This window comes from Equus caballus, chromosome 11 (genome assembly GCF_041296265.1).
Source record: "Equus caballus isolate H_3958 breed thoroughbred chromosome 11, TB-T2T, whole genome shotgun sequence".
In the NCBI taxonomy this organism is placed as follows: Eukaryota; Metazoa; Chordata; class Mammalia; order Perissodactyla; family Equidae; genus Equus; species Equus caballus.
Window position 1 is genome coordinate 4434675 of NC_091694.1, and position 13728 is coordinate 4448402.

The 13728-nt window shown below is 44.7% G+C and overlaps 1 protein-coding gene across 14 annotated transcripts in view; it reads right to left on the reverse strand.

Annotated features, from left to right (window-relative positions):
• Nucleotides 1–13728, reverse strand: part of TNRC6C (trinucleotide repeat containing adaptor 6C) — a 141104-nt gene that overhangs the window by 13689 nt on the left and 113687 nt on the right. For 12 of the 14 annotated variants that reach the window (XM_023651937.2, XM_070225884.1, XM_070225891.1 and 9 more), the window contains 7 exons: nt 12322–12468; nt 10021–10140; nt 6715–6798; nt 6213–6444; nt 2494–2664; nt 1292–1483; nt 668–811 (listed from right to left, as the gene is read on the reverse strand). In XM_023651937.2, coding sequence (XP_023507705.2) covers nt 668–811; nt 1292–1483; nt 2494–2664; nt 6213–6444; nt 6715–6798; nt 10021–10140; nt 12322–12468 — 1090 coding nt within the window. The remainder of the gene's footprint in view (nt 1–667; nt 812–1291; nt 1484–2493; nt 2665–6212; nt 6445–6714; nt 6799–10020; nt 10141–12321; nt 12469–13728) is intronic. The other 2 variants (XM_070225889.1, XM_070225888.1) reach the window with 1 other exon arrangement.

The window sequence follows — 13728 nt, forward strand, 5'->3', positions numbered from 1 at the left end:
TTATTAGTGATAAGCATCTACGGCAACCTAGCTATTCTTTCACATTATTAGAACGGTGATGATCAAACTTCATCAGTGGCAGCACTTAGAGAACTTCTTCATTTGCATAACTTAACGGGGAGCGAGTCCCCGCCCTTCTCCATATCGCATTTGAACTCTGTGCTTTCGGTAAGCTCACAGCTCAGCTTACCACTTCCTCTTACTGCGTCCTGAAGTCCGACATATGGTGTGCCAAAATTTAGCATCATGAGTTTGTGCCAGGAAAAAAGTCCTGGGGACTGATTTCAGTCTTTTTTACCAGACTTTTTGCGGAAAGGCAAAACAGACTGAGATGGATGAGTAAAGCATCAATCCATTCTTAGTTTAAAGAGATTTCAAGTAGAAACTTTTTCATTAAAAAGCTTAATGGTTAATACTGAGATTTTATAACACAATGCTTATAAAAAATGATGCGTTAATAAATCCAGCAAAAAGACTCACAAATCAATCTCTGTTTTCACCATAAGCACTGCTGAACCTTTTCTTACGCTGCTCCAGATGGCTAGAGACAGCACCCTGAGTGTGTCTGACACCACACCCGCCTCACAGCCAGACCGGCACCCTGATGCCTCTGGCTGCGTGTAGAGACCTTCCACACAAACGCAGGAGGAGTGGCTCCCCTCCTCACCTCCACTCTTGAGGAGGTAGCGGTTGACATCCTGTATGGTAGTATTGATGGTAGGCCCGGTGGGGACACTTCCAGGAGTGACGTCAGGGTCATTCTCAGGATCTATATTCTGAAGTCCTTTCCACGGAACTCCAGGGTGGAATTCTGGAAAATTCCAAACAAGATGAAAATTAAAACATGAGTATTAAGAGTACCTTCACATTGCTTCATGATAATTTATGGAAATTTTTATAATCTAATTAAATTAAGAGGCACATTTTAGACTTTCTTTCAGTAAATCATCAATCTTTTGGAACAAACCAGAACCAGGTGTTCCAGCTGCCACATTAAGACCACGTTCAGACAGCATGGTGAAGCCTAGAAACTACCTGCCTGGATGGCAAGAGTGCCCGCCCCCCACTCTCTTGCACTTCTTCCACTGAACAAGGCACTACAGAGAAGCACCTGATGCCGACCTCACCCAAAACTGACCCGACAAACGGACCTCAACGAAGAAACCAAAGCTACGGGGGATGCTTCCAGGATCCCTAGCTCAGGCCCTGCTTTCTCTCGGGCCTAAGCACTCTCCTCGGGCCTGGAGCATGTTCTGATCTGCTGCTGCACAGGCGTGGTTCACGCTCTTACCTGGGGGCCAGTTGATGCTGGAGCCATTTGAGATTTTATCACTGTCAGATTTGGCACGCGACCAGCTATGGGGAACAGCTACAGGAGGACTGGCTGGTGACTCACTGTTCTGGATTAAATCGTACCGCCCATAGGAGTCGTCAATGGAGGACTTAGCTGGAGGCCCAATGCCTAGACCTCCAGGGATAGCACCTGCAGGACAGCAGGAAACAAAGAGCCGAGTGAATGGGGGCACCATGAGCCCTGACTGCCAGGCGCCAGGTCTTGCCCTTTTCAAAAGAGGTGCACAAACTGTCACACCCAGTTTGTCCAGCATTCTCCAAGGTAAGTGTCTATTTCAGTTAGCCCAAACTTTATACTTGAGAGACTGAAACTCTTTAAGAACCATTTTGGTTTGTCAAGTTGGAAATCTTGATAAAATACATACCCATCCCACAGGAAGCTGGCACAGCGAGCCTTTCTGGGGCCAACTTAGGAGTCTGTGTGATTAGTGATGGAATTTGCTGTTGCCTGTGTCCCATCCTCCCTCTAGTCTATGAAAGGACAAACTGGGTGTGTGCACTCAGAGGCCTTAACTTCATACAGACTAACCCAACTAGCCACAGGCTACTGAGCTCTCTCCTGCCTAGGAAAGTGCCCAGAGAGCATGTGGTGATTTTCTTGCAGAATTAACCATTAGGAAGAATTGTCCTTTTCTTTTTAGAATACTTTGTATCACGAGACAATCAAATGCTCTATTGAATTTCCTTTGCAGTTTATGCTACGAGGAAAGTTAGAGGTAAGCTTAATGCTTAACAGTGAGATCTCCCCTATAGTTACTAGCATTTTTGCTTCTTCCTCCTTTCTGGGAATTTGATTTTCTATTATGTTTTATCATTTTATTGAAAAAACTTCTTTTTGGTAGACTCAAATTTTTGTTGAAGAATACAGATACAATAAAAAGTATGCAGGCTATGACTGATATTCTTTCCTACTCTGTGGCATTTTCAATTGAATCTGGGTTTGCAGCTAAGATCTGGTAGTTGAGGTTTCCAGAAGTTTGATCCTGACTAGCTGGGATCTCATGTACTCTCTAATGGAATGAACTTTTTATTCAGCTTTCAGTGCTGAATTTTGAGAAAAGAAATGCAGTATGAGTGACAAATGAGCATGCTATGCAACTGGGTGAGCAGCGAGCAGACACAGCATGCTGGCGGGTGTACCATGCTTGCTGGGGTTCTGATCCAGGAGAGGAGAAGCAGCACCGGGTACGCTGTCCATCGGGCTGGGGTGTGTCCACTGAGGGAGGCGCGACTGGGACTGGGACGGGTCCTTCACTGACAAACCACCAGTCATGTCCATGCTGTTGACATTCATGTTTGGGTTCAGTCCAGCTAAAAATGAAAATACTATTAGGACATGCCTGCTCTTCCTCTAAATTACTGCTTTTCAAAGCTCTCGTAGAGAATCGATCTAAGTCTTAATTCACAGCCAAGTACTTGAACTTTTAATGCTGGTGCAAGAAAAAAACTTTCTGTCTTCTTAACAATACATATTTTAGGAATATTATTTCTGAATTAAGGTGAAAATGGTTAACAAAGTCTTTGATTAACTAAGACTAATGACTCTGCTTTATTTTACTTGTTTCAATTGCTAAACATGGTCCTGTGGCTTCTCAGATCCCACAGAATAGAACAAGTCCAAACAATTAGGAAAATCTTTTCCGATCTTAGGGTAAAACTCACCAGATCAAAACAATCCTTTCAGAGTTCTAAACAGTGTTCTCAAGTATTCCCTATAGAACGAGCTGGTGGGACAATTCAGTACTATTTTGAGTGCTGCCATTTCGCCCCAGCCAGAATGGGGCGCTGATCCTGAGGTTATTTCTTACAGCTAAGAGCAGGTCCTGGGGTATCTGACAAGAACCATTGCTGTGCCAGTTTAATGAAGAGAGGTATGGGGACGATGGAAAGAGTTCCTCATGGGGACACCAGTTAGGAGCTGGACAGACTGCTTGAGTGGAGAGCAGAATCAATGAGAGTGCAACCTGATATTTACAGATCATGTTCTAACAGTGCAGTTCCCACACCACATATCCTGGTACACAAGCAAGAGGAAATCTCTACCCTTAAGTAAGGTATTGAACATCTGTGTTCTTAACTTTAAATTGGGGGCTGCAAACTTAAATGCTTGTATGGGTCAAGCGAGCGATGTAAAGAAGGTGAAGTGGGCCTGGTGGGGATTGTAGCAAACGGGACAGTGCTTGCCCTGTGTAAACAAGCAGGTGCTACTGGTGCCAGCCAATGACCGCTGTATGGAACGTAGAGTCAACGCAGCCATTTTTAAGAGAAGCCAGACGCCACCTTTATTTGAACATTTCCAATTTCTAAATGTTGGCAATTAACACACACACACACTTTGCAGACCTCACAAAATACCCCTGCAAGTCAGATACTGTCAAGGGGATGCCTGTTTGCTTTCACGGCCATCTTCATTCCACCTGCACAGATCTAGTCAGGCGAGTGGACAACGAGGTCGGGCTGCAGCCCGGCCTTCAAAGCACTCCAAATCCCACCCCTGGGCCTCAACCATCTCTCCCCACTTCACTGTCTGGTTTCTGTACTCCCTCCACAGGTGAGCTGGACTGGTGGGGCCCCCATCAACAGGACTGCCCCTGCAACCTGCCCTTTCTTCTGTGCAAGGCTTCCCCCTTATTTACTGAAATCTGACTCCTTTGAGGTCCAAGCTTAGACCCTGCTCTGATGTTTCTTTCACCACTGGAGGTGAATATGAACTCTCCCTTCTCTATAGCTCTGTAATCACACTGCATCACACTGGTTATGAAGGTTATTTTTTTGTTTTTATAAGCATGATCTTCCTGTAGAGACGACCAATTCCAGAAGACAAGGAAAGACTGTGTGTGAGAAGGAAGGTGGATGGAGTTACAGCTGCTGAAGAAATGCTGAGAACCAACCAGGCAGGCAAATTTAGAGGTGAAGTTTCTGATACTTTATTAGCTATTTATTTTGAATAGATCTATCTTATAATTTTAGTGTGAAGGTTATAAAATTTTATCAAAATTATTTTTCATCCAATTTTGAAGATTCACTGCACTAATTCTTTCATTTGTATTAAGAAAATGAATTTTTTTTTTGGCAGGGAAAGATTCGCCCTGAGCTAACATCAATTGCCAAGCTTGCTCCTTTTGTGCTCCTCCTCCTCAAAGCCCCAGCGCATGGTTGTGGACCCTACTTGGAAGTCCTTCCAGTTCTTCCCTGTGAGCTGCTGCCACAGCATGGCAACTGACAGATCGGTCGTGTGGTTCTGTGACAGGGAAGCGAACCCAGGCCGCCGAAGCAGTGAGGGTGCCAAACTTTAACCACTAGACCATTAAGGCTGGCTCAAGAAAACTAACCTTTAAGAGTAAAGATTAGTGTATTTTATTCTCCCACAACAGATTAAGAGGACAGTTGGATATGAGGAAGCCGAAGCTACAGCACTTTAGAACAGGAGATGGAACTGAATTTGTTTCTACAACTATTCCTAAGAAAGAAGTGCTTACATAAATAGCTATCATTTTACAAAGTGTCTGTATGCTAGCCACTGTCCTAAGAACTTCGCATATTAACTCACTTAATCTTTAAAAGAACCTATAAAGTAAGTATTCCCACCTTCAGATGGGGAAAATGGAGGCAAAGAACAGTTCGGCAAGTTGTGCAAGTAAGCAATGAACGAGTCGGTGGTGGAGTTGAGACTAACGTAGGCAGTCTAATTTCCAAGTCAGGTCTTAACTACTAGCCTATGCCGCTTCTTAAACACAAAGGGCAGTAACGGGTGGGACAATAATAAAGGGACGGAATAATCATAGTTTAGCACAAAGACATACTACTGCCACAACTAGAAGGACCCACAACTAAAATATACAACTATGCACTGGCGGGATTTGGGGAGAAAAAGGAAAACAAAAAGATTGGCAACAGTTGTTAGCTCAGGTGCCAATCTTAAAAATAAATAAGTAAATAAATAAATAAATACCGACATATCACATTGGTAGCATGTCAAATAGAAAGTGCTCCGATGATCAGAATATGCCACACTTTTCAGAGACATATGGTAGTGTTGTAGACAGAGCCATCACTCACCTGGCCTTTGCCCCTCTGGATATGTATTTCCGGGTTACTGATTCCCTTTGTCCTGTAGCTTCAGACTCTAACAGCCAACTGACAGACAAGACTGAAGAACTTGTGCTTGTCTGGATTCTTACAGCAAATTATTCTGCACAAGCACTGACATGCCATGCTCCCCCTCTGACGCTTCTGCTCTGCTGTCTCCAGTTCTCCCTCCCGGCTACCCTGGAGGACCTCGCCGGTGGCTCCGTGTCTTCCACTGACCTGCGGGTTTAAGTGTTGACCGTGCTCCCTCCAGGTTAGGGGCCAGTACATGCATGTTGATGTGGTTGATTATACAAACCACATTCTATACTACAAGAGTTGTGTGGACAACGATTGCTTTTTAAGAAGTGCCTGATTCATATAAATCTGAATACCTTTACTGGCAAAACCATTACGAATTCTTCCCTGCAGTTCAGGCTGGTGGACAGTGGCTGCTAAAGAGCAGTAAGGAATAAACCAGGAATGGAACAGACTGCAGACTTAACCATGGAAAGGAGAGAATTTGGGAGCATTCACTCGCTATTTCAAAAAATTTTCTACTGAAAATACTTACGGCTGCAGCAAAACTCTGGGTCTGGAGGAGACAGCTACTGTTGCTCCCTTACTAAGAAGCCCAGGGATAGCTGCTGTCTGAGTTTGTCTGGAGCATTTCTGACATGCTGCCTCAGCACCGGCCAGTCATTCCGACCACGGCAGTGCAGCCCCGGCTGTAGCCCGTGGACCCCAGGCAGCCCCCCCAGCTGGTGTGGTCACTCAGCCCAGAGGCTCACCGAGAGGGTGCAGAGCAAAGGTGCTGGGCGAAGGCTGCTGCTCTTTGGTCTGCAGGTCAGGCAGGCCAGGGGCCTGGGGGTGGGGGGGGAAGCTGTCCACGGCCGATTTGCCTGCAGAAGGGTGCAGAGACAGGTGTGGCGGGGGCGGCGGCGGCTTCACGAGCAGGGCCTGGGCCAGCTGGCGCTGGTGCTGCTGGATCTGCTGCTGCAGGTTAGTGATTGTGCGCGCAACCTGGCGGTGGAGACACACACTTCAGCAGGTAGAAGTGACGCCCATCACTTGTCTGCAGACCAAGTGCATTCAGTCTCCACTATTTTCACCCCTGGGCCACCAGTGGTTGGGCCAACCTTTTCCCAAACCTAGGTGACCCCAAGACTGTTAAAAGGGGAGGGTGGGTGAGAGGAAAATCAAGGACATCAGAGTTCATCGATCAGCATCTCTTAGATCAGGGAAGATTGTAGCTAATGAATCCAGCTAAAAACCCAACTGGGTGACACCTACTTGCTGCTCCTGTTGTCTCATGGGTCCGGAAACATTACGCTGGGCCTGTAACATCTGCTGCTGGATTTGTAAACGTTGGTATGCCTAATGACAGAAGGAAAACAATTGAAATATTACAAGAAAGCCATCAACAAATGGTTCAACTTCTGAACATTAGTTAAAAAGTAAAAAGAGAAAATGGCAAGACTCTTGGTACCCTTACCATACTGTGGTTTCAGCATACTGTGAGGCAAGAAGCATTTTTAAAAGGAGAAATGTCTTTCCCAAACCCTTCTAGTGCATAGATTTTTACAAGTAACTCAGTCAGTACCCCTGTTTAGTACTGGTAATGAGTTTTGTCAGCAAATATTTTTCAAAATTCTTCTGCTCGATTCATACAAACTAAAAATAAAAAGAAATGAGGGTAAAATGAAAAAAAATTATTCTTAAAATGATATAGATGAAAGTTGTCTAGAATGGCTCAAGAAGGTGGCAGAAAAGTGGTGATCGGCTGCCCCAGATGATCACAGAACGATACATATTAAAGGCTCATAAGCACCAGGCGCCACGTGCTCATCCCAGTCAACACGGAGCCTCACATCCAGCTTGTGGCACTATTGTCACACAGACCCCCGTCTACGAAGCCAGCTAAAAGGGTCGTGAGTCTTCAGCACATAGATGCAGAAGGTTTGGTCATCTGATTGTTTCAAAATGTTGATTGAATATTCTAAATTGTTGTCTTACAACATGGATTTTCTGGGACATCTTTGGCAAGAGGATATATTCAAATAGAATCTAAATAAAGGTAGAAATTATACTATTAGAAATGCCTCGTTAGGGAAACAATAGAAAGAATAAACAAATGGGACTTCATCAGACTAAATAGCTTCTTCAAGGCCAGGGAAAACAGGAATGAAACAAAAAAACAACCCACTAGTTGGGAAAAAATATTTACAAGTTATTTATCCGACAAAGGGTTAATCTCCATAATATATAAAGAACTCACATAGCTCAACAAAAAAAATCAAACAATCCGATTAAAAAATGGGCAGGGGACATGAACAGACATTTCTCTAAAGAAGATATACGGATGGCCAATAGACACATGAAAAGATGCTCATCGTCACTAATCATCAGGGAAATGCAAATCAAGACTACACTAAGATATCACCTTACACCTATTAGAACGGCAAAAACAACCAAAACAAAAAGTGACAAATGTTGGAGAGGTTGTGGAGAAAAAGGAACCCTCATACACTGTTGGTGGGAATGCAAAGTGGTGCAGCCACTATGGAAAACAGTATGGAGATGTCTCAAAAAATTAAAAATAGAAATACCATATGACCCAGCCATCCCACTACTGGGTATCTATCCAAAGAACTTGAAATCAGCAATCCCAAAAGTCCCATGCACCCCTATATTCATCACAGCATTATTTACAATAGCCAAGACATGGAAGCAACCTAAGTGCCCATCAACTGATGATTGGATAAAGAAGATACAGTATACATATAGAATGGAATACTACTCAGCCATAAAAAAGGATAAAGTCGTCCCATTCACAACAACATGGATGGACCTTGAGGGTATTATGTTAAGCGAAATAAGCCAGACAGAGAAAGACGAACTCTGTATGACTCCACTCATATGAGGAATTTAAACATGTAGACAGAGAGAACTGATCAGTGGTTACCAGGGGAAAGGAGGGGTGGGGGGAGGGCACTAAGGGTGAAGGGGAGCACCTACAACACGACTGACAATAACGTACACACAAGGTTGGAAATTTCACAACGTTTTAAATGATCATAATCTTAATAAAAAGTAAAAAGAAATGCCTCATTAATCTGTAAATTCTGAAGGAGTACAGTACTTCACTTAAGCGAATCCTTATAGGTCCTAAAACATAATGTTAGGATGCATCAAAACTTTATCAATATTTCTGGAAAAAAACGTAAAAACAGTATACCTCGTTTTTAAAATAGAACATATTAAACATAATTTAACATTTTCTTGGTGTCTTTCACACCAAGAAAGGGGTCAATAAAAAAATTACTGTATGAATAAAAGATTCTGGAACATCAGTATGATAATCAGCTTTGTATCATGTCAGAATACAGCAATGTCCTTAGCATGCTTAAGGGGGAGAAAGCTATTTTCCTCTATAAAAAGAGTGCTACATAATACGCTTTAAGGTTGTTTCCTCTCCATCTGAGGCCAGCGGTCTTTGTTGGTGCTGTCGGTAGTGAGAGCAACAGTACTGTACACTTGCACCACCCCCGCAGGCCGTCAGGTCTCAGGCAGCCTTACCGCCGCACTACGAGGCGCCCCGTCTCCCTTTGCTGGGGGAAGAAACAGCCTCGAGAGTCTCGTCATGGCCCTGAGCCCACGTCCAGAGCTCGTACACTTCATTAGCACTATTACTTGTCTCCAGGCTACTTTCCTCCTCCCATCCTACCCTGCTACTTACTGGGAAACCAGACACTCAAACTGGTTCGATGAGTGCCTAACAACAGCAAAGGGGCAGGACTGAGAGTGCCCAGGACTCTCCTGGAAGGCAAGATTTGACACCAATGGTTTTGTCTATCGGAGGCCTTTTTTTCCTTCCTTCATGATTCCTGCTCATTTTCCAGGAGATGAAGCTGTTGCACAAGACTTCTAAATCAACTGTCAACACATTACAGACAGAAACAGTACACTTGGTCCTTAAGTGCACATAAATCCAGTAGGTATCCAGGGATACAACAACATGGCATTTTGGGATAAAAGCAACCAGACTGTTGAAAATTAAAAATTCAAGATACATTAAATTATAAAACTTTCAAGAATTACTAGGCTATATTAGCCTTTCTCAACAGGGATTCTGATAGAGATTTAAGTCCTAATCTCTAAGGCATCTACTGCATGTAATGAAGTAACTTCTCTCTCATGCTTCAGGAATGGTATTTGTGTATACTATCCTTGGAAGAATTTAGAAAATAGTTACTCAAATAATTTTTTGTCTTCTGTGGTTCTGCCGAGAAACTCCGGATGCAAAAGGCTGGTGGAGAGCTCAAGCTAAAAGACATGCCTGATCATAGGATCTGGAGACTTTGAACATGAAGGGGCCAAAGAATTTACAAAGCTTAGGAAAAACACCCTTAAGTGAAACACTTCCTAATTCTTTTAATAGTGTAAAAACTTCATGAGAGTCTCAATGACATCCGCTCTCAGGAGGAAAAGTGTCATGTAAGCACTTTTATCAGTCAGCGTGCATGAGTGGGCCATCTAGGTGACCGGCGGGTGGGCACTGCTCCTTTGTCCCGGAAGGCGACAGATCCAAGCACTCACCAGCTGCAGCTGATAGAGCTGGTTCAACAGCGTCATATGCTGAGGATTAATTGGCGAGGTTAATAGTGCAGGGTTGAGACCAATGTTTTTTGCTGCAAACTGCAAAAGCTGTGCTTGAACCTGTTCAAGACAAACATAGACCATCAGGCACCGGATCTCGATTAAAAATATTTACTTGTCCGTGTAGTTTTGAGATGCAAAACTGATTAAATGACAATTATATGTTTCATGAGTGAACTTCAAAAGCCATTCAAACATTTGTGGACACTTTTACATTAGTAGTTAACATGCTTTTGTGAAGAATAAGGAAGGAAGGAAAGGGAAAGGAAGAAATTTCTTCCTACAAAGATTTTAGTTATGAATGAACTTTCTAGTTATGAATTAACTTAGTTATGAATTAACTCTGCAATTTCTTTTCTAGGAGTGACCTTGGGTCACTCCTGTCAGTAACTGATTCATGCTCTGTCACATTGAAAATAAGTGGGCATAATTTCAGGACAGGGAACAGTGAAGGGGCCACAGGGAAGAAGTTATCCTCACTCGGCTCAAGCCTTCAAGGAGGCGGGTGCGTGCTCTTATGGAGGCTGCTCAGACCAGTCCTCATGGGAGCTCTGGGACAGCACCACAGCCCCCACCAGACGGTCTGGTCCCAGGGCAAGCAGTAGCTCCTCAAGCTGACATGCTTGGGAAGAGGTCACCCCTGCTCGTGGGAGCAGACGTTCCTCTTGGTGGCACGACTGCCCAGGCACCTGCAGCACAGGCACTGGCAGGGCTCTGCCAGCCCTGACCTGGACTGTCAATCCCCGTTCAGGGGTACCTCTTCAAAGGGGACCCACTGCTCTGGGCCAGCCAGCGGCCTGCCCCGGGCCTGGCTTGTTCAAGGTTTCCACTGTGTACTATGTACGTTTATCTCAGCATTTATGGAAGATGATTTCAGGTAGCACATGGATGAGCATTTTTTACTTTAACAGTTGTCTAATGTGTAATAGAAAAATGTTGATTTTTCTATTTATGGTGTATATGAAAAGTTTTCTTGAAGAATAATTTATTTACATTAAGAAGGCAAGTCAACTGAAAGAACACCTATCATGGAATGGTACAGAGAACGTGAGGGACGCACAGACGACTGGCCTTCTGGACATGCTGTTTTGCTGCGTGTGGGGAAGACTGCTGCCCGTCCCCCAGGCCCCATCTCTCCTTCTGCCCCTCAGGCTGGGGCGGCCGTGTCCCTGGGTGTGGGCAGCGGGACGTGAGGGGAAGTGGTCTGTGCAATCCCCTGGCTGCGGCAGAAGGGTTGCTGGCCAGACTCCCGCCGGCCTCTGTGTCTTTGGGAACCGGCTGTGGCAGAGCTGCGCTCTCTGCACTGTCACCCCAGAGAGGAGATGTCTGTTGTGTCTGAGTCACCGGATCTGGGGTCTCTTCGTTAAGAGCTGTCTACTCTGTATCCTAACTAACGGATTTAACTCTTAATTCACCCAGGTTTCAGCCATCTCAACTCAGTGCACAAATCTGGGTTCAAACAATTACACAGTGATAATTACTTCAAGCTAATTCTATAATTTATCATTAAAATCGATTATTGAATATTCTTTATAAGGGGTAAGGACTATAACATTGTAATTAAAAATTCAGTCCAAAGTCTAAAATTACGGAGTGTTCTAAAAGTAAACAATACTAACACGAAAAAACTGATATGCTTTAGAGCTTTCTGTAGCAACAATATCCTTTTCCTTAATTCTACTTGATCTTTTTTTAAACAATCTATGGGCAAAAATAATCTAATACTAAATAATAAACTTAACTATAAAGTCTGTAATATATATACTGTGACACATGATCACATTTAGTTTGACACTAAAGCATTCTTCAATCCTTCGTCACTTCTAAGCGGTTTCTGGTACACCCCAAGCAATACTTCAGCTTGTCACTTTCCTCTCCCGCCCATCTAGGACAATTCATTGGGCTCATCTGAAGATTTTCTCAAGACCAGGACAAAAATCACATCAATGGTAGTGTGTATGGTACATCTAACACTCTACCCATATAGCACACTACCCAATAGTGCTTCTGGCAGGTGGCAGCCGAGCCCTAGCTCGCCGGCTGAGGCACCCCAAGGAGCACTGAGGACACGCCCCCCCGGAGCAGGAGAGTCAGACGGACAGATTAACACGGAGAGGCCTCCTGGTGGGTGCAGGGTAATTTGCTCTCACTTTAAAACAGTCACGTGGCTGCGGCACAAGATACCACAGAATGCCCGCCTCTGTGTCGCCTCACTCAGTGACGCGTGGACGCGGGTCTGACCTGAGGGGATAGAAACTGAGGCACTTGAGCACGGAGACTGGGCTGGGAGGAGTTCAGAGGCTGCACGGGCGGCTGCGGCGGCTGTTGCATGGTCCTGGCTTGTGCTGCTCCGCTGCTGCCAAATACACCCAGATTGCCACTCGGTATCTGAGGGTGATGGAAAGGGGACAGAGTCGTTAAGTCGGGAGCTACAGGAACACTGGAGGTAGGGGGCAATGCTATGTTTTCCTAAACATGAATGCAAGATGGTTTCTACTTCCTGTCAACTTTTACCAAAGTGAATTTTTAATATGTGCTGTTTATACTGTTTATAGATAATGGAAAATCAGCCAAGACACGCATAGCTATTTGAATAACATACATTTCTAAAAGGACATCTGTGATGAGTTAGAGAATAACAATGAGTGGGGATTACTAATCTGAGAGAATGACCAAATTTTCAAATAGGAGATACAAATATTATTTCAACAACAAAACCTGAATTGAATAAACTGACAAATTCAGGTAATTAACTTGGTGTGAAATATAATAAATGTATTTTATTTATTTATTTTTTTGAGGAAGATTAGCCTTGAGCTAACAAATGCTGCCAATCCTCCTCTTTTTGCTGAGGAAGACTGGCCCTGAGCTAAGATCCGTGCCCATCTTCCTCTACTTATATGTGGGACGCCTGCCACAGCATGGCATGCCAAGAGGGTGTCCACACCCGGGATCCCAACCGGCAAACCCCAGGCCACTAAAGCGGTGCGTGTGGATGTAACTGCTGCGCCCCTGGGCCGGCCCCTAATAAAGGTATTGTAGATGTGCTTTCTGCTCAGCTAGATGACCTGTCTGGCGGGCAGGGTGAGTGACAGCACTGAGCAGAAACCCCTGCTGCGGGGCTCGCTCCCAGCGCTGCCTGCTGCATTGGTGGCTTTCAGAAGGCAGAACGTCTGAAATGCAGACGCTCCACTGAACTGCCACCAGCGTTAGCAATGCCACATCCCCTGGGTCATGCAGCCTAGGATGGTGCAGAGAGCGGAACAGGGGCTGCTGACAGTTCCTCCAGCACAGCAGGCACACAAGGGACTGTTGGGGCCACCCCAAATATCACAGCATCTACTTAAAGAGAAGTAGCAAAGCTGTGTGTGTGTCAGCCTCATCTTTGAGAAAATCAGTGAGAAGAGAAGTTCTACAGACGGGAAAAGAGTGATTTGCTTGCATTTCATTCTACAGAATTCACAGGAGAGAAGTGACACAAAGCAGTGATCAATCAAAACTCTCAGGTCATCCCTTTAGTGATGTCTGCCAGTGACGTTCTCCTTTCCCAAGAGTGTCAGAGGCAGGGAAAGGCCAACGTGCCTATGGAAACCAGTGAGAACCTTACGAGAGCTGTCACCTCTACGTCTGGGAAAAAGGGGAGGATGT